The sequence below is a fragment of the Pithys albifrons genome, chromosome 11 (genome assembly GCF_047495875.1).
Source record: "Pithys albifrons albifrons isolate INPA30051 chromosome 11, PitAlb_v1, whole genome shotgun sequence".
Taxonomy (NCBI): Eukaryota; Metazoa; Chordata; class Aves; order Passeriformes; family Thamnophilidae; genus Pithys; species Pithys albifrons.
The window spans coordinates 10447154-10468126 of NC_092468.1; the positions used below are offsets into that span (position 1 = coordinate 10447154).

Sequence of the window (20973 nt, forward strand, 5' to 3'; positions counted from 1 at the left end):
TTGTCATGGAAATTTGTCTTTACAACAGTCTCTAGTGCAAGAAATAAATAATATTTTCATTTCAATTCTATGTATAGTTCTGGTTCATATATATCACTATCAGTGTAGATGTTTTTGTTTTGGTAAATGTTTTTTATAACCAAAAAAACAGACCAAGCCTTAAGTATAAACTGTACTTTCCTATAAGTGAATGTTCTCTTCACTATGAATTAATAACACTATATGTAATACATATGAAACTGTAATGGATGCTACCAAACACGTATTTTGTTATTTTGTTCCTAATGGAAACATTCAAAATTACCTTTCTGGCCTTTTGGACCAGGTGGCCCAACATCACCAGTATCACCAAAGTCTCCGGGGATCCCTCTGGCTCCTGTAGGGCCAGGAAGCCCCAAACCAGGCACTCCCATCTGTCCTTTGACCCCAGGAGGTCCTGGGAGCCCAGGGAATCCTTTATCACCTGGAAGTGATACTCCAGAATCACCCTGAAATAAGAATTGTTGGTAAGAAGTAGCAAGAGCTAATTTCTCTCCTCTCTGTGATTATGAAAAAGTGTGTTAGAGAATTATGTGGAGAAACCATTCTCCACAAGTAAGAGACTACATGAGTGATATTAGTATTTTTAAATATTCGAGGACAATAGGAACAAAGGGGTTTGTGAATTTTTTGCTTCCTGATTCCATAATATTGGGGCACAGTATTGTCGAAATTATATGCAGGAATATGAAAATAAACAGTAATACTTGCAAGAAGGTAATTTTTCAATGGATAAAAACGTTCATAACCTTTCATAAGATAATTGAAATGGAAAAAATTCTGGGCAAGTCAAACATACCTCAACTCCTTTTTCCCCAGGCAATCCTAGTTCCCCATCTCTGCCATCAAGACCTCTTTGGCCTGGAAGTCCTGGAACCCCAGTAGGTCCTCTTTCACCTTTCAATCCTTAAAATATTTGGGGAAAAAAATATAATATTTACAGTAATTTTTTAGGGGGTGAGTGGAGGTTATTCCTGCTTAGGTAAATGCCAAGTAACCATTCATCATATTGGCATGATAATTCCCAGTTTCTGAATTCCCATTTCCCTGGTGAAGTGTTTTAGCCTTAAGAAGGCAGTATATAGTTGGACACCTCATGAAATGACTTGGGCTCTCTGAAAAAGACAGGCACCACAAGAATGGGGCTTTTAGTCATGCCATACATTGAGTTAAGATATTTTGCTATTGAAATCAATCTGAATTGCATTCTTAATTTCAATGAAATCAGGATATAGAAAATTCATATGATGCAGAATATTTGCATCAATATTATTTTCCTCCTAGGTTTCTTTTGCACTGAGATTTATGAAAATGTAACTTTTGCTGTGTCAAGAAATCCTTTGCAAATAAGAGAAAATGTTTTCCCCTGCTCCAACATCTGTAAAAAACCCACAGGCACCCAAAGCTAAGCTAACTTTTTATAAACAATAAGACGGACAAACTTTTGTTTGAATAATTAGTTTAGCATTTCTGACTAAGCTTTGCCATCAGATTGCTGTCATTTATTGTTCTCTGTTTCTTTTGCTTTTTCAAATCATAACCATAACTGTGGAGAGGTTTTGATCTATTTAATTACAAGAATTTCAATTGTGCAACTAGTGGCCTATTGTTTCTCTTCAATGCCTGGTCAAGAGTAATTTTTAGAAATTGGAGCAGGAATTTGAATAGTCATTGAAGCTTTATGTTTTTCCCAAGAAGGATGTTGATGGCTTAAGTTGAGGTAAAGCTGTGGTATTGGTGTATGACCCTTCAGGTGGTGTATTTCTTCCTGCTTTCACAGTATTTGTATCCTGCTTAGTCTTTCCTATTCGCTCTGTAAGACCCCAACTATCAATCATGTGACATGAAAAATCATTTGTTAGCATCATTAACATGGAATTAAAACTGTTCTATGTCTCAACTATGGAACAAAAACCACAAAACACTGTGTTGATCTTGTGTTTAGCAAGAAGCGGCACCAAGAAGGCAGTTTGGACATACATGCCCTCTGGGTTTCAGTAACTTACTGAACTAATGGATTTATTAAAGAGTAGATCAATATGTTTTTCTCACACTATTGTCTAGAAACAAAAAGGCTACTGATAAAATGTGTGGTTACCTTTTATCCTAACTCTTCCTGGGTCACCCTTCTCTCCTTTCTCACCATGCTGTCCAGCAGAACCAGGGATCCCCTTACCATTGACAAGGAAAAAAACAAGGTGTCAGTTATCTCCACCAAAGGATCAGTGTAGGAATTGAGGGAGATATTAGATATCTATCTCTTGCATGGTTTCCCAAAAGCAGACCAATGACAGTGATGTGCCAAAAGGAAATGGTTATCTCTTTTGATAGTTGTAAAGAAGTGTGTGAATGGCACCTGTCAAATGCATGGAGACACAACTAAATAAACTGTAAAGCTTTGAAGAATTGGGTGCAAGGCTGTATATGTGTGCGACTGTAAATTCAATATTAAAAGTCAGATGGTTCACAGACTGTTCCCAGTGCAGATTTCAACCCACAACCCACTGAGAAAGGAAATCTCTGGAGTGTGGGGACTGCAGAATGAGGCTGTCCTCCCAGAACTGAACTCAGCAGCAGGTAAGTGATGCTTTTTTTTCTGAATGAAAACTCACAAAGCTGCCAATAAGAAATTTCCTGTACATCTAGTTAGGTATCTGGTGTTGTCAGAAGAATCTGTGACTTGGCAGGTTTCAAGGAGAAAAGAAGTATTTGCCTACATTTTTAATGCTCATTTGTGCTCTCCAAGAAGTTTTTATATCATCACTGGTGATCTTGTAACAGTACAAGTGGGTAAATATATTTTACCATGGAAAATTTACACAGAAGTTGAAGGCCACTAAGGTGCAAAAACTGGGGTATTATTTAGCCAGCTTCCTCTGTTATTAAAAATGTTTCACTTAAAAATAGGGGGAGAGAATACAATGTGATTTTAAATAATGACAATTGTAAATCAGGCAAGAGATTTGTGGAAAACATGTTGTACCTGAAACCAGCAATGGCTATTTCTTACAATCTCTAGATCTTCAAGTAGGCAATGACCATTTATTAGTATTTGAAAAGGAAAATGAAATATTTGTGAGGAAAAGAGAGCAGAAGAATGGAGAAAAATGCTCCATTAAACCAAACACTTCTGTATTGAAGTGAATTATTTCCTTCCAGATTGTTATTTTGTCCTTGTTTCTCATTTAACCTAAGAAAAACAAAATGTTTAGGACAAGGCTTCAAGTTTTATTTCCAATCCACAAGGACTAAATCATACTCTCAAAACTAACAAAAATATAAAAAATCTCACATAATCCACTCAGGTAATAGGGTTTTAAGAGGGGGGGTGGAGGGGAAAGAGCAAATTTAAAGCTTGTAATGAAACCACAGGAACTAGAATGAAAGAGCCCTTCCACATCCTTTCTTCAGATTCACAATGGTTTTGTTTGCTCTTTTTTTTTTTTCTTTTGAAAGAAAATGTTCTGGAAACTTTTAAGCAATTCCTCATGTGCAAAAGAGTTCTGGTATTAAAACAAAACAAAACCTCAAAAAAACCCCAACCAACAAAAAAAACTCAAACAAAACAACAAAAACCAAAGAGGAAAAAAAAAACAAAAATCAAAACATGCCACACAAAAAAGCCTCACTAAACAAATAAACAAAAAACCCCAACCACAATGCAACAGTCAGAAAGCAAGACATTCCTCTCACACACAAGAAAGTAGATTAAAAAACCCCTCTGTTTGGCATCATTTTGGTATGCAGCATCTGGATGTACATTCCACATGTCAGACCAGAACAAGTGGATCAAAATCGCAGCAAGTCCATTAAATTATCTTCTAATATATTTCTAAAGCAGTTAGATTAAGTGGTGCTTTGAATTATTGCTCACTGTGGGGAATAAGATAAACTACATGAAGCATATTAAATAATATAAGTGTGTTTGCAACAGTAATAGCTAGTTTCACTGTAGTGTAATAAGCAAAAATACATAAAAGTTTCAGATAGTTTTCCAGGGCACTTTCTCCATTACTCGGCTTAAATGCCTTCTGAGTAAAGTTACTTGATGTTCTTTATTTACTGAAGCTCATAAAAACTACTCACAGGGAGCCCTGGTGATCCCACCGCACCAGACGAGCCTGCGTCGCCCTTTTCTCCGTGTCTTCCAGGGTATCCCATTTGTCCTTTCTTTCCTGGAGTACCTGCAGGTCCTTGCATACCACGGGGACCAGGAGGACCAGCACCACATGAGCAGAGACCTTGATTTCCTATTGAAAAAGTTGCAGAATTATTACACAAAAAATAATGCTGCCCTTTTTCTTTGCTGTGTGAGTAGTACACAGAGTATTTCATCTCATTTTACTCACCTCAAAGGAGTGCAGCATCATCAGTGTCCCCCTCTAGCACTGAGTAACTGCTGCACTAGTGTGACTCTGCTGACTTAGAAGCCCCAATGCCAACAGGCCATTTACCTCTGCACTTTGAGGGGCCTCATCCACCAAGTTACCATTAACTTCTTGCACATTTAGATCTGACATATCTATCAAAGGTCTCATATTCAAATTTTTTGTTATGCAGGCATACTTACCCTTTTCTCCTTTTGCACCTTTTCTTCCTGGAAGGCCTATCTGACCTTTTGCTCCAGGTTGTCCAGGGATCCCTCTGTCAGTACAGATTACACCTTGGAAAAAGCAAATTTTACAGCTGGTATGAATCAGGTTGACTGTTTTCACAGCTTAGGTCACAAGTTCTCTTCTCCCTTATCTTGCTACTGTCATGTAAGAGGTTAGAGATCTTATTAAATGCTTTACAAGTCATTGCTTCTAGATTATACTACAAAAGTCAGGATGGCTCTAGTTGATGTTGACACGATTTGCGTTGCCACTGCTATTATTTTCCACTTAGAATTTTACTTGTTTCTTTTCTAAAGGATGCTGATTTGAGTTTCCTCCACACTTTGCTGTAATTTTGACTTCAGGTGATATATTTTTAGAGAAGTTTTATATGTTACTTTTGTGAGCTTAAATCACCCAGAAAACTATGAAAATCTTGAAATCTCATTGATAACAGCTAACAGGAAAAAGATGTTTTCAACATCCCATGTGAAGTTTGATATAACTGTCAAACTGCACTTTTCACCTTTATGTTTTTTGTAGGACTAACAAAAGCAATGGATCTATTAATCTGCAGAATTATACTCTTACTATATAAATTGCTGTTGAACCTACTGGGTAGTCCAGGTAAGCCTTGTCTCCCTGGCTGTCCTGGTAGGCCCGGTGGTCCAGGAAATCCAGGTCTTCCTGGGATTAATTCACCTGTTCCAGGTAAACCAGGGTCACCTTGAAAGCCTTGAGGTCCTGGGGCCCCACTTACTCCTGGCAGGCCAGGCAGACCTATAAAAAAAGAAAGGAGTAAAGCCCATACAGCTTTAGAGTACTGATTACTGTGGGATATCAAAGAGGAAACACAGACCATTCAGAATTGTCCTGAAAAAGAGCTTCTAAATAATAAAGACTTAAATCTCGATCTCTAGGTTTTCCGGGATTCCTGGGAAAAGTGACTCCTGTATTAGACCTGCTTCTTTTCCTCCTCCCCTCTACTATCTCTTTTCCAGATATCCCAGTTATTCTAGTGTCTTATGCAGAGCAAAGTCATCCTCATCACCTTCATTATCTTGTTTTGGAGTGGAGAACAGAATTTTTGAGCAGAGCACTCCAGATAGAGGCATACCATGGGTTTCTAGTGCATGGTAGTATTCTCCTTTGTCTTCTGTTCCTTTTCTAGTATCTCCTAATGTTCTGCTTGGATAATTTTAATTCTTTTTTTTTTGGCCAATAAGTTCTCAGTTAATATTTTTTAGTGAATAATCTGTAGAGCTCAAATTCTTACTGTTGCATCATGCAAGAACAAAGTAGTTTTCTCTTAGCTGCTTTGTCTACTACTGGTATATAACTCCATATTTTATCCCCCACTTCTCCTACTTGTTCCATCACGTCCTGGTCTTCCTAGCAGGCCTGCAGGACCCATTGGTCCAGCTGACCCCATATCACCAACAGGACCTGGAATTCCAGGATCTCCTCGTGGACCTACAGAAAATGATAAAAAACTGTGAGTTGAACACCTTGTGCAACTGGCAGCTTAAATCTAAATTAAACTGAAACCAAAATTATAATCTGGAAACTACATAAGAGTAAAATAATTCATGAAACATTTTTAAGGGTGTAACAATTTAATTTTAAGGTGGGAGGATTTGGTTACTTTTCTATGGATTCCAACCCATTTCATGAGCACATTTTTAGCTTCTCATCACTCTGTAGTGGGATCTTTGTGCTACATATTTCAGAATGCTGAGAGAAATGTTTGCCCAAAATAAAAACACTTGGCATTTAAAATAAATATGCATCTCATGTTATCCTCGTTTTGCAGTGCACACAGGGAGGTCATTTCAGGATCATCTTAGTTGAAATTTTTAAAGATATATTTTCAAAATTGCTATAATTAATAAAATTTAAAATTTCAATTACATACTGATAAAGAAAACCTGAATCAGATATAAACAGCTTCATTAGATTGGAAAAAAAAATATTGGTACTAGTTCTATTCTAAATTCTGCTCAAGACCTCTTTCTCTGAAGGTTGTATCCACTCATACACCATGCACAGGATTAAATGTTACTTGAGATATTAAGAATGGGGTTAAGTCTTTTGTTGCATGAGCTGGAAAGTTGATGGAAAAAATTTAATTGATATTTGGATGAGGCCCGTGACTAATGGGGAAATTCCGCTGAACTGGAATTTTGTTGTAACTTAGTTCTGTATTCACAGTCAGCATTTGCTGTGCCAGGAATACAATTTATGACGAGTTCTCTGTTGAAACATTCTCATGATACAGATTCCTCAGGTGTTAGATGCAAAGCAAAACCTTCCAGGCAGCAAACTTACCTGCTCCCCACTGCTTCCTGCTATAGAATAAAATTTCTACACATCTTTTCACTTACTAGATGATAAAGATGGAGAGAGAGGGAGCTGGGACATAAAAACCCAGCCTGAGGTTTAGGAGGCAGGAAATGAAGCTTGATGGGTATTCTGTTGGGGGTAGTAGCACCAGGATTTAGCCCCTGCTGTGCAATAGGAAGCTTAATTGTAGTCTAAAATCTGTGTGTTGTGGCAACTTTGAAAATAGGAATTCTAAATTACAGTGGGTAGGCAGGTTTTCTTGTATGCCATCTGTTATCCAGCATGGGCTTGTTTTTCATAGTCTTTTCTTAAACATGCTCAGGTCCAACAACTAGAGACAGTCCTTCGGATCCAGCTGGGACTGTGGGCACGAAGTTCCTTCAGACAAACACTCAATCTGAAACTCGTGTCTTTAACGTATTTCCAGTAAGGTCAGTGAAACCAGCACAGCATGTGGCCACCAGGAATCTGGTGGTTTAGTATCCTGTCCCCTGGTCCCCTGAATGCCTGGTGACCACCTTCACACCTCAGCAAAACAGGTCCTACACGTTACACAGCAGAAAGACTAGTTAAAACTAGATACAACCTTTTATAGGAAGCAGCGGAGTTCCAACAGCTCCAGGAGGACCTGGGGGCCCTTTTTCTCCTGGATCCCCCTGTAAGAGTCAATAATAAATTTTACTGACAGCTACAAATATACAATGTACCAGCATGTATCTGAAAACTTCAGCAATGGTGACATATGCAAGGATGTGATACACATCACCTGAGAAACTTGATTTTGACATCTTATAACATTTAAAACCAAGCAAAAATATTTAAAATAATTGCTATCTTTCAGGATACCAGTGACAAAACAGCAATATACCTATCACATATATCTATTTGACTCTTCAGAACATGTGACTGCTGTATTTTATTTCATTTATTGTAAGGATGACTCAATTGCAGTAAATCAGGATGCATTTAATTGAGAGATTTTCATTTAACAACCAAGCTGTAATTATTTACCCTAAAATTCTATGTCAGAATTAGGAAATTACTTCTGTGGTGACAGATGAGCCTTAAGAAAAATGGTTTCACAGTCTAACAGGTATCAATGGTAAGAGATACTCAAAACTTATAAGAAGTTTAAAACATCTGCACTAGAGAAAGATAAAAGTGCCTACTAATGACGAGGAAAATCACTTCTGCTTGAAGGATTTCTAAATTAGCTCAGATTTTGATACTTAGAATTGCAAGTGAAGTGAACTTTAGGGAAGTCTTTTATGTGGCAAATTGTGTTAGGCTTTCTGCTTTGTGCATTAGGAATCGAATCTGCTCTTTCAGCAAATGGGAACTGAGAGCCAGGATGACCATGTGGAAACTGTGTAGTGGGGCTGCATTCCTGGGACTGCAGCTCAGGGCCTTTGAGGACACAGACAAGGACAGCTGGGACTGCAAAACTGGATACTCATTTTTGCACAAGTTAAAACAGAGTCCATGCCTCTTTGGTTTTTTTTTTAAATTGATATCTCTCTAATGATTAAACAGTTCTGGAGCTGTCACTGACTGCTGTCCTCTTGACCTCTGGCCTTTTTCCTCTGATTGTATGTTGCAAAATGAAAAAAATATCCTTGTGTCATCTTTAACTCTTTTAAACAGGAACATAAATTTGTCTTTCCTAATGGCATAGAAGAGCCTTTTGTGTGGCAGGAAAGAAAAAGCAAACCTAGCATTTTTTCTCCTTTGATAAATTTACAAAGTATTTTTTGATTTAAAATTATTTTAATGATGATAAGAGTTTCAAAGATTTGTACAACAGGTGTACTTGACCCAAGCCTTACATGATTTTCATACAGATATTTTAAAATTACACAACCAGAACACAAGAATATACTGAGGAGTCAGTGAAACAATGTCAAAGGTTTCTGTTCTTGGTTTCTCCTTCAGTGACGAACTGTGATTTTGGTCTGGTTTTAGGCCATGGTCTAATGACCCTCTCTGGATGGCAGCTCCATATCTGCTGTGTTTTCACTGTTGGAAAACTCCTACATAATGGCATGTACATGTTTGGATTATTTTGTTGACTGTTTTCCTATAAAAATTTTAGGAGATTCAACTCACCAGCAGTTTATTAAAAAAAAAATAGTGTTGCCAGTGTCCAGACCACGGGGTCAAAAGGTATGACAGCAGTTCCTTGAAGTCCATTCTTTGCTTTTAGCAACAGTTAACATTTTTTAAAGATGAAATTTACTTGGAATACAACTCGGGTTTTTTTCTGAGTCTCTATATTCTAAATCTAAATGCATCTTAGATTTGCTTTGAACATGTTTGTTTCAGAAAGATCTATGTGACCACAAGCTATTCCCAGGAGGGGTTTTAGTCATATTCTGGTTCCTCCAGTGTATGTGATTTTTAGTGGATCACAAGCACCAGCTGGTGAGGCCAGATGAAGAGCTGATGCAGTCTAGATAGATCTTTTCAGGAATAATCATATTTCTCCAATTGTTTCCCAAGCAAAACTAAAGCATTTCTGTAATCATCCAGAATTTTGCATATCTGTATGAGTACACCTGTTTTCTATTAAGTTGTGTCTATACTTGATTTGTTTTCTCCTTGCATTAGCAATTGTAATTTCATCTTTCTGATTCATTACTGCAGGACTTCAGACTTTTCCTCAGAATAATCTACCAACAATTAATTATTTTTTGCTTAATGTTTGTAGAGTTCATTGATGGCTTCTCAGGCTGTGGATAATCAATGGAGCCTCAAGAATCTGTCTATAAATCACCTTTCTCAAGTTTATTAATGATGCCCCAAACTAAAACAATATGTACATCAAGGGTGAGAACTTCTTAAAAATGGAACACTTAAAGTTTGATTCTACTTTTTAGGAGTAATGCATTTTCTGTTCAAACATGCAGCGTTTCTGTCTAATTCACATCTAAGTGATCCCACATTGCTGTGATGCTGAGAATGGACAAACGGGAGAAAAAGTATGACCACATAAGTGAGATCTTGGCTGAAGAAGCTGATTTAGCATTCTGTTGGCAGGCCTAACTTTGAAACAAGTCTGTGATTAAACCAGATGTTTTTTTTGTACTTTTACTTATTTACTTCCTGTGTTTGTCATTTCTCATTTGTAAATATGCTTCTTAAAAACCTGTTTGTTTCTTATGACAAGTTTGGGTCAGCCTCAGTTTGCTTCCTTGTGTCATTACAGATTATGTAGAGTGTGTTCCACGCTTAACCTTCACTTTATAACAGAGGTGATTCTTGTGCAAGCTTCTTTAAGGAAATATGCTGGTTTATATGCAGCTTTCCAAAGATTATTTCAGAGGGAAATAAATATTCCTTGACTTTCGTATTCCAGAATATTCAGAGCCAAGTTTATTAATATTACAATTTCTGCAACTGTTATTGTCCTCTGTACTGTGGTAATAACTTTGATGACCTTTTTCAACCTTGCTGTCTCTACTGATGATTCTGTCATCCATCTTCTGTGTTGCAGTATTTCACTTCTCCTCTGGCTCATACACTGCTGACCCCTTGGATCCTATCCCATCCACTCCCTATGCCCTTTCCTCTGGCTTGACTCACTGCTGTTTTGCTCCCTCTGGAGGAGCATCCAGAACTTCTTTTTCCTCCTAAATGTGCTTCAGCATTATAGATTCCTTAGAAAATGTAACAATTCCCTTCATTCACGTTTTTGTTGTTGCCCTGAATTACAATATGATCCAGTAGTCACAATGGCAGCATCATTGGTTCTGCAGCCTGCAGAAGATAATTCCACAAATTTATGTCCTGAAATGTCCCTTGACTGGTAGCTGGGTCTTCTGAAATTGTTTTAAGCATCTCTTTCACACTTTAATGTTTTCCTCTTTTACTGCTTGGCCCTGGGATGTAACACCTACTTCTAATCCCTAATGGAAAGAAGCACGGTTTGTCAAATAAAAAAATTGTTAGTGTCATCTAAGAGAGCAAAAACAGGGAATGTTTAAGCATAGCTGATGTGAAGAAGTCCAATTTCCATTCTGGTAAGCATCTTGGAACAGCTGCTTAAGTGACAGGTTGAACATATACCATGAGATTTTGGTAACTCATGCAAACAAACAGCCCATCTGAATAGAATGTTGTCCCCTCATTTGGGCCAGTTTTCATCCTGGTTTATATATTACCTAAATAGCAGGTTCCTTTCCCTCACAGACCCCTCTGGGGAGTGCAGCTCAGCCATGAACACTTTGCAGAGTACTACAATTCATGGATCAGACAGCCATACTGGCAAAGGTGGCTACTGGCAACTGGGAGTAACAATTCCTATGGCATGCAAAATAGAATTCCCACTCTCCTGTGCACCAAGTAGGAGTGTTTACTTACATTGTTATTTACTACCATGGTGTTGAGTAACTATGACCATCATGAAAACAGTAAATTTTAAAAAGAAATTATGATTGTATAAAAGGAATTGGTCTGATAATTGGGTACATTTGGGAGGAACTGTTAGCATTTATATAGGGGAATGTGTGGCCATGTGTGGTGTCCTTTACCTGTATGCCTGGATAGCCAGGTTGTCCAGGAAAACCAGCAAATCCTGTTTCACCCTGAAAAGATTCACATAAATACAATTTCATTAATCTGTTAAGACATTAAAATAATTAAAACCCTGTAAGGCAGTCATACAATACTGTCATGTTCTAACTGTATCCACAATTTGTTTCAGAAAATTCTGTGGGTTTGTACAAGAGATGGCACATTTCATGGACTCTCCTGTGTTAAAAACCCACAGTATGTATTGCCAGGTTATTTAGACAGTGGTCAGCAGATTCAGCATAGCTGGGACACAGAACTAGCTGGAATACATACCAGCACACTAATAGACTGTCTGCTTAATACAGCTGAAATGGGTTTGCCGCCTGCTGAATGACCCTCTTAAACTATTACAGTGTGGAAAGCAGCTGCATGTCAGCTTCTCTTTTTATGATTTACTAATATACTCATCCATCCAGTATTCAAATTCTTTAGGTAGGCAAGAGTAAAAAACAAAGCAAAAAGCAACTTTGGAAATAAAACAGTCACCTGGAACATAATTCTAGAGGTAAATATCTGTACATTAATGTGATTCCTGAATTGCATGATCACTACCTTAACTAGATTCAAAAATAAGCTGGAGAGAGGAGATAGGAAGAAAGGCAAGATGTAGATCTGTATACATATATCTATTGTTCTTTACTCCAGAAAGATGTTGTCAGTTCATAAGTAAAATTTAGCAAACTTAACATCATAATTGGAATTTCTTGAGCCATTTTGTTCTTTGATGAACAAAACATGCATGTAACACAAAATCACACAAACAATGTCCCCATGAAAACAAAGTTAACATGCTGCATAACTTTTCCATCATGTTGTAGGTGTGCCTGTCCCACTCACTTCTCTTTCCAAACTCAGATTCCATTAGCAAATTTCAGAGTGGCAGAAATTCACAGACACCGAGATCATACAAATTCTGTGCCAACAGGTAGCAGAAGAGAAAGGAAGGAATGCAATGTGAGCTATGAAGAATGTGGAAATTCCAAATCTGCACAAATGCACAGAAAAACAAATCTCACTGTTCCCCCTGTTCAGTGAGCTGATTATACTTTGTGCTTCATACCTTCATTCCAGGAAAACCTGCAGGTCCATAGGAACCAGGATGACCCTGACAAAAGCAAGTAGAATGTGAACTAAAATAGTAAAAACTTATTCAAAATTAAACCTATTCAGAATCGTTTACAAGAAAAATGGACATGAATTTGAACTATAGACCGAAACAAACCAGTCAGGTCTTCACTTAATTTTTTTATCATATTGCACCAAGTGCAGCAGTGGACGAGTTGCTCCCTGTGAGCCCTGCTGGGCAAATCAAGCACAAGCTGCTGTTAAAAATTGCCATCAACACATATGGAAAACATCAAAATTACTGTGTTAGCACTGTGCTACTCCAGAGCAGCTTTGTGCAGCTCCAGATATTCAGAGGAAAACCCTGGACTTTCTTTCCAAGGACAGAAAGTCTGTATGAGCTTATGTTGAAGTCTCAGACAGCGTGAGTCCCAGGGCAGGACTCCTAAATATTCTATACAGGAAGCACAACAGATTAGTTTTTTTAAAAAATCTTTAAAATCTTTATTGAAAACTTAAACTGTCAAATATATTACAAAGCTAATTATAGTGAATTTGTGATGTAATTTACTCTGTGACTTTCTCACCCGCAATCCAGGGAATCCAGGAAGGCCTTTTTCACCCTTTTCTCCTCTCCCAAGTATACCCTGGAGCATTCAAAAGAGTTTGTTTAAACAAGATGTTCAGTGAAGGGTGCCACAAACTTCAATTTTTGTGCATTTTTATTAAATTTTATATATATATATATATTAGGTTGATGAATCCTGTTTCACTTGCTAGGCTCAGTCACTGGGGGTTACTTCATGCAACATCACTAAGCAGTGCCTGAGTAACTCCAGCTATTTGAGAAACCTGCTCTGGTCTCTTCTCCAAGCTTTATGAGCTTTCAGCAGCTGCCTGAATTTTATTTTTTTAAAATTATTATTATTTCTGGGCATTTTTTGAGCTGCATCAGTTGATTTCTCAGTTCCTGCTTATGACTACCAAGTGTTACTATCATCTGCATGGGCCACTAGTACAGGAACAAATATCTAAAGCCCATCTTTTTCAAGTAAAAGTGGCATTTTTATGATAGAAAATGAACTTCTGAAAAAGCACTAGACTTACAACTCAGAAATGTGATGTTCAGGCTTCTCATTTCTTCTCTTCTGCCTACAAAGCTAAATAAGTTTTTAACATAAACCAGACTCATCGTTTTGTCCCCAGTTAATCCTTATTTTTCTGAGATCTGGTAGTTGCCTGCCTGTGGATTTTACCCCTCCAAATCTATCAGGAATGAAGACTCTGGAATCTTTTCTGTGGCTTCAAAAGCTCAGCATCCTGGAACTCCATACTGGTACATAAATTATTAAATTAATTATGTTAACAGAAAGTAAAGAAAATACAGAATTGATAGTAAAGAGCAACTCTTTCTCCAAACAGGTGGCTCTACCTTCTCTACCCTCGAGGATATCCATGTTAAGGTCTTTCCTTAACATACTGAAGTAAACACACATTATGCCCCATTAAGAACATATTCAGATCATGTATGTGTCTCTTAGGAAAAATAATCTGTACTTGTATTTTCTTCACAGTCCCAATCCATTATGTGTCAACAGCCCAATGGGAAACAACACCAATCTTTTGCTACCAGGCAACATTCAAGAGGTATGTAGAAAACAGATTCAGGAAGATTTTCCAAAGGGTTTTGGAATATTTTTGCTTTCACACTGATTAAGGTTGTGATTAAATTTCACAGCAAAAATGCTGTGCTTTAAAAGATTAACATAATAACCACAGAAGGACTTTGCCAGCACCATGAAAAAAAAGTGTCTCATTACTTACTTTGGGTCCACGTGGCCCTCTGTATCCTGTTACTCCAGGTAATCCTTTTTGGCCCTACATATAAAAGGAAAGATTTTGTGTATATTAATATGCAGGATATGCCTTTGTGCTGGTTAACTTTTTTTAAAAGCCCTGGCCTGCATTAGAACTGTTAAACAGTATTTTGTTAAGCACTGGGTCTGTTTCTCTAGGTGTCTTAGGCACAAGAAAAACACTCTTGTACTGATCTTTATTTCTGTTAACACTGTCAAACCAGCATAACAACTGTGGAGTGAGATAAATGTACCTTGTCACTTGCAAGGACCTGCAAGTCAGGACTTTGTTCCTACAATCATGCCTGACAGTAGTTCTTTTTCGCTTGTTGCTCCTCTTGGTTGGATGCAAGTGTTCACAAGTAAATCTGTAAATCTACACTTCTGTGCACAGCCCCAGTCTGGTTGGGATGCAGGGCTGCTTTTATGGTCATGTCATGTGTTGCACAGCAGCAGATGTCATGCTTCCCAGGAATGGGGGTTGTTTAGGAAGGTTCTTTTGTTCCTTTCCCTCTTCCTCATACACCTGACATAACAACCATTTGCATAATCAAAGCCTCAGATCCAATATGTGAAGTTTACCAGTTCCCTGAGTTGAGGTTGCAGGAACTGGCACTGCCAACTTCACCTTTTCATTTGTGTATTTGAGCAAATCAGACTTGAGAACGTAGTGGCTCCAAAACAGGGCTCTGTAATGCAGTTTTTGTTTAAAAATAACAGGGGTTAAAAACATTCTAATGTTTTAAGCCACACAATTGTGGCTAGACTAGGTATGACATTGAAGTACAGGTTGCTCAGGAAAGTTGTGGGTGCCCCATTCTTGGTGTTCAAGGGCAGGTTGGATGAGCACCATCATCTCTAGTGGAGGGTGTCCCTGTCCATGGTAGGGGTGGTTTGGAACTAGATATTTAAGGTACCTTCCAACCCAAAATAATCTATGATTTTATGATAAATTACAGGAACTTGCAATAAAAATTGATAAAATCACATTTAATTTTTATATTAAAAGAACACCTTAGAAGAGTTAGGGTTGATAGATCAAAACTGTACACTGGAGTGTAGTTAAGCAAAGATGTGCAAAACTAAAAGTTTTAGTGAAAAGTCGCAGAAGAGATTCAGGAGCAAAGTAATGAACTTTACCTGAGGTGCCTGGAATATGATTTGCTCATGACAAAAAGTAAGGAAAACCAAAGCAAGGGCAGTATCTCCTTTTTGCACCAAGATAGTCTTCCCTCAAGGACATGATCTAAAGTATACATGGGGTCTCCTCTCCTGAAAAGTTGAAGGGTGCTGAACACAGTATTTCTGCTGAAACTGATGGTTTCTTACAGAAAGATACAGTTGTCTTATGCCATCCTTGCAAAAATTACATCCCAGGATCGTACTTGCCAAGTTGAGCACTGTTAAATATGATGACAAATTAACACCTTTTCTCCTTTGAACAGCTGAGCTCCAGGAGGTCCAACTAACAGTGGTAACCCGGGTGGCCCAGGAAGTCCAATGTCACCCTGTGGAAGCCACAAAAACACCAGAGACATTCTCAGCCATGAACAGTTTCAGAGAGACTCAGCTTGTTCTCCTGTTGTACAACAGAATGTATTTCTGTGCTCATTGGAAAGGTACTTGTACTGATTAACTGCAGAGGAATACAGATTTGCACTGAGATTTCTAAACCTCTTTACCATCTTCTCGGATGGTAAGGTTGACAATCTAATCTCCTGTTCTCCTCAGTCATTGAAAATAATGTTATGGCTAAGGAAATAAATGAGAACTCATGGTTTCTGCTCCAAATCTACTGTGAAGATAGTTACAGGACTATCAAATCTCTTGTGTGTACACACAGTCTCATATTCTGGACTGAAGCCCTGGAGCACAAGGCTTTCTGAGTGTAAAATGAAATTATTGATTTGCTATCCAAAGTTGTGCATGTTGGACACTTGCACAAATTCTAAGGACTGCTTGGACAAATTCATAGAAGAAAAGTCAAGTATTCCCCATTGGTTCTATAAATCCTGAGTATGCTACTGTAGGTGGAGACTGACAGAGGAACTATTATTATGTGCTTGTCCTTTCTTACACCCTTTCCTTTGCATCTGTTGCTGGACAGAGCAAGAGATGAGATTCAGTGACTGATCTGGTACAGGTACAGTCACTGAAGGGTACTCATGATTATTTAGGCAATGTGTGTAGAGCAGATAACTGCTCTCTAAATGCTAAATAACATCCTGACTGTTGCTTTTCAAAATCACCAGACTATGGCTGATTCCTGCTTGCAACTCACTGAAGGAAGGAATAATTTCTGAACAAAATTAATGGATTCAGTAACTTGTATTATATCTTCCATTCCAACATGATTAGCAGAAGCACAAAGGCACAAGTGAATGTGTTCCAGGGAACCCAACAAGACTCTATTATACAGCAATAATATATTTAATATTATTTGTTTTCTTACCGGCTCCCCCTTTTGTCCATCCACTCCAATACCTGGATTTCCCTAATTGACAAAGAATGTACACAGTTTGCACATGATCAGAAAATGCTAACATTAGAATTTCATCAAGTAACTCCTTCAAAAAACTTGGTAACAAATAAACATAAGGAACATTTCAAATAGTTGTACAGAAGGCATTGCCTACCTGTTCACCTGGCAAACCAGGGTGACCTGGAATACCCTTTAAAAGAGAATGAAGACAAGTTAATATGACTGATTTCAAGACAGCTTTGCTTTGAAAATAACCTCCTCTTGCCAGCAGGACCAAGAGACAGAATTTTCTCTTGGGATGTACCTATCCCAAGGTGGTAGTTTCTTTCCTTGGTCAGTACTTTCAGGATGGGTGAACTATGCTTTTCCCTTTTCCTCTCTCTCCCATGAGTGGTCTTGGGGAAACGGAATAAGGAGAGTGCACTAGCAGCATTCCTCCGTGACCACAGACTGCCTGGATGAAACACATTCACGCAGACATGGGAAGGAACAACATATGCTCCAATTCCTTGAGTTCCAAACTCATAAGGTAAAGCAAAAATCCATCTACTTTATCACCTGTCTCAAAAATTACTTCTAGGCTTTGATTCACATTAGGACAGTTTCTAAAACTGGTAGAGCAGAATTTATGTATATCCAAAAAATAAATGTAAGGCTTATGTGTTGATCTTACAGGCAAGCCTGGATGGCCTGGGTATCCAGCTGGGCCCGCTGTACCTCTTGACCCTCTAGGGCCCTGGAAAAGACAGCAAAAGATCTGTTCGTGAAAATACCAAGCCCTTGCCCTTTTCTCCACAAAACCAGCCCTTCCAAAATGCCTCGATCACATGGACTCAAGTCTGTTGGCTACTGGATTCCACTCATGGCCAGAAGCTCTTACCATGCCTGAAACCTCACTGTGACTAGAACAGCTCAGCACCAGTTTCTGAGTAGCACTGGGCAGATACTGGACAAGGCACAGTTACATGTTATTAATGAAGTGAAAGAATACTTTGTCAGCAATTGTGCTACAGGGTGGGGAGCTGACACAGTTCTTCAGTGAATACCTTTGTGAAGGGCATAAGAAAAGGAACCCAAAACCATTAAGAGAGTGATTCAGCCACAAAATTAAGCTCTTTCTTCCTTTTGTATGTTTTTATGGCCAGAATGTGGGAGTGTGCTACATGTTCGTGAGAGATCCACCAGATACTGTAGAAGAAGGTGCCACATTTCTATGCGTCTTGAGTATCATGATGAAAATATCCTGCAAACTGTGAGTACCAGGGCAGGAACTGCTCCATACACAGCTAATGCAGGTGGTTACAACCTATTTCTGCTCATTTTCAGCCACCATGAACTGGCCGAGGGGCAGACTAGAGGGACTCGATGTTGCTTAGACTTTATTCTGGAATTTTGCTATTTAAGGCAGGCAGGGAGAAACACCAGTATTTCTTACTATAATAAGGAGGAAAATTTTAAAGATCTTCAAGACAAAAAGTAGGTACAGAACCCACTGAGTGTACTTACAGGCATGCCAGGAGGGCCAGGATCACCTCTCTCTCCCTGTAATGACAGTCATTTAGCAAATGAATCAGCACAAGCTTTGTTGAGGGTATTTTCTAACTTTATAGATATTAAAAACACAAGCATTCTGTTACAGATATATATGTGTTTTTAATCTTTTATTTGCAATAAACAAATAGTGAGGGAAAATGGAAAAATTACATTTAACATATATATATTCCTATAAGATATGATTTTTCTTTATAATTAGATACTTACTGGAGGTCCTTTTCCAAATTGTGAAATATACACTGAATTTCCTTTTTCTCCTTTTTGCCCTGGACTTCCCTTTGAAGAAAAAAAGTCTTTTAAAACATGATCCACTTACTGATATTCTAAATTTCTGTGAAGACTGAATGGTATGTCCTCAGGCTGTGATATCTGATGTCCCTACATCACTAGGATCATGCCTGATTGTTTTGCAGTTCTTTCATCTATTAAGACCCTTAAAAGTAAAATTACATTCTCACACCTGAGCAAACCAACTCCCCACAGCTTCTGGGCTCCTGCTTTTTTAGGTGCTCCTTTGCTCTTGGGTCTTGATTATTCTACAATCTTCACAAATCTTGCCTTTATCAATTCTATCAGTGTGCCTACCTTTCCTTTCAGTGAGGCAGTGGCTTTCAGTATCAGCAGTCTGCCTTCTCCAAAAGTTCATGATATGATGTAGAAGTTACAGTGATAGTGCATACAGTTAGAAAAATAAAAGTATGGACTGCATTAGATGCATAATATTCAGTGCTTTCATCTATTGGAAAACATGTTTCAGTCTGTAAAAAAATCTGATGCCTAAAGGGTCCTGCTTTTTTTAAAAATGAAGCTCCCAGTTTACTTGCTGTAGGGTCCTTTATCAAACTTTGCTAATTTTAGCACCTTCAAAAACTCTGACTTAGCAGGAACAGATGATTTCTTTTGCAAAATTTAATTGTAGTGCTCAGTTTATGGTTAAGAGCATGATATGTGCATATCTGAATAACATATATATATATAGACCTTATTTATGAAGTTTTCTCATTTGAAATCCAAATGCAGTGGACATAATTTAACTAAGTTAACCACTTAACTATTGATTTCAATAAAATAGGACAGTGTTAACCCCTTTAAAACTGTACTGGTGTCAGGATACTGTACACTGGCTGATCAGATCCTGCAGTCAGAATGAAACAGGGAAGGTACTTATCCCTGGAATGGTACAATGAAAAGAAGAGTTACAGCTGTCTGCAGCTGGATATAGCTGTAGTAGATGGGATACAGATGAGAGGTAAACAACAGCTGCTAGAGAACACATTAAACAAGTCAAAACTTATATTCATATTTGGTTAAATTATATGTGCTCTCTGGTGTAATAAAACATCTTTGTTAGATTCAGTTTGTTGTCTTCTACATGACTTAGGTAAGGCCTTGCAAATAGAAACTACTCTCTTTTCCAAGCAGGTAACAGAAGTAAAGTGATGAATATGTACATGGTGTTAGATTAAATTATACAGGACTATGTTATAAATAAGAATAACATAATCTTAGCTGTAATATAGAGAAAAGTTTGTACTTGTTAGAACAAATTGAATTCAAAACAGGCAATCTGCATAGAGAGGTTGGAATAGTATTCTTGTACACAACAAAATATGGCTATTATGCCTTTTTTTTCTGGGTAGCTAAATTAATTTCCACTGGAATTTTAGTATGCATGTCCAAGGCTATGTGTCTGCTGTGTCTCCCAGTTTTTGTGTATTGCAAATATGTTTCTAGGCCTGCCAAAGAGTGTGCTCCTGAAACTGGGAGAATTTATGCTGTAATAAGACTGAAACTGTATTTTATTCTAATTGCTATAATTCATGCTAATATTTTTTCATTCTGGTACCCTCTGCATATTTTTTTAAATGGCTGACCTCAACATCTTATTTAGCTCCTACAAAACATATTTGATTTTTTTTTAAATTGCAGTGGGTTTTATAGTTTTACTTAGAAAATTTTGGGGAAGCCCTTAGACCAACAAATCAACTGTTGGACATTCAGAACTAAAACTTGTTTCCATGAAAAGTCAAAGACTGGGGACTACACCTGTTCAGCAAAACTCCTTTGGAGGTACAGTAATTTATGTCCCTTACGGACATGCATCTGTTTTATCTTTGTTAGTAGCGCAGTGCTAACACAGCTAAACAATTTTAAAATGCTTTCCATTTTAACAGCAAAACTAAATAAATATTAAAGAGCTAATTTTAAACATTTTTATGCTCTACATATACAGATAAGCCCCTAGGCAAGACTCTGTGTGCACAGAGCAGTCACGGATACTTATGTATAAAAAATGGCACAAAATCTTAGAGTGTAACAGGTCTTAGACTTGTTGAAGCTTCCACTTATTGCTAATTCATCTCATCAAGGCTTTTAAGAAATTTCAAGTCCTGTTGAATTTGTATGATGGTTTCAAGCTACTCCTCCTCAGCTGTACTTCAACGACATTATAGTTGCTCTGGTGGGG

General features: G+C 37.9%; 1 protein-coding gene across 1 annotated transcript in view; it reads right to left on the minus strand.

Moving 5' to 3' along the window:
* The window catches only part of COL4A4 (collagen type IV alpha 4 chain), a 66359-nt gene that overhangs the window by 25900 nt on the left and 19486 nt on the right, over positions 1 to 20973 (minus strand). The window contains exons 8-25 of the mRNA XM_071566748.1: positions 18714 to 18782; positions 18459 to 18494; positions 17626 to 17688; positions 17107 to 17142; positions 16923 to 16964; positions 15898 to 15978; positions 14439 to 14492; positions 13202 to 13261; positions 12610 to 12654; positions 11507 to 11560; positions 7564 to 7633; positions 6003 to 6107; positions 5250 to 5414; positions 4610 to 4702; positions 4126 to 4289; positions 2138 to 2210; positions 839 to 945; positions 305 to 488 (exon numbers count right to left, since the gene is read on the minus strand). Coding sequence (XP_071422849.1) covers positions 305 to 488; positions 839 to 945; positions 2138 to 2210; positions 4126 to 4289; positions 4610 to 4702; positions 5250 to 5414; positions 6003 to 6107; positions 7564 to 7633; positions 11507 to 11560; positions 12610 to 12654; positions 13202 to 13261; positions 14439 to 14492; positions 15898 to 15978; positions 16923 to 16964; positions 17107 to 17142; positions 17626 to 17688; positions 18459 to 18494; positions 18714 to 18782 — 1501 coding nt within the window. The remainder of the gene's footprint in view (positions 1 to 304; positions 489 to 838; positions 946 to 2137; positions 2211 to 4125; positions 4290 to 4609; positions 4703 to 5249; positions 5415 to 6002; positions 6108 to 7563; positions 7634 to 11506; positions 11561 to 12609; positions 12655 to 13201; positions 13262 to 14438; positions 14493 to 15897; positions 15979 to 16922; positions 16965 to 17106; positions 17143 to 17625; positions 17689 to 18458; positions 18495 to 18713; positions 18783 to 20973) is intronic.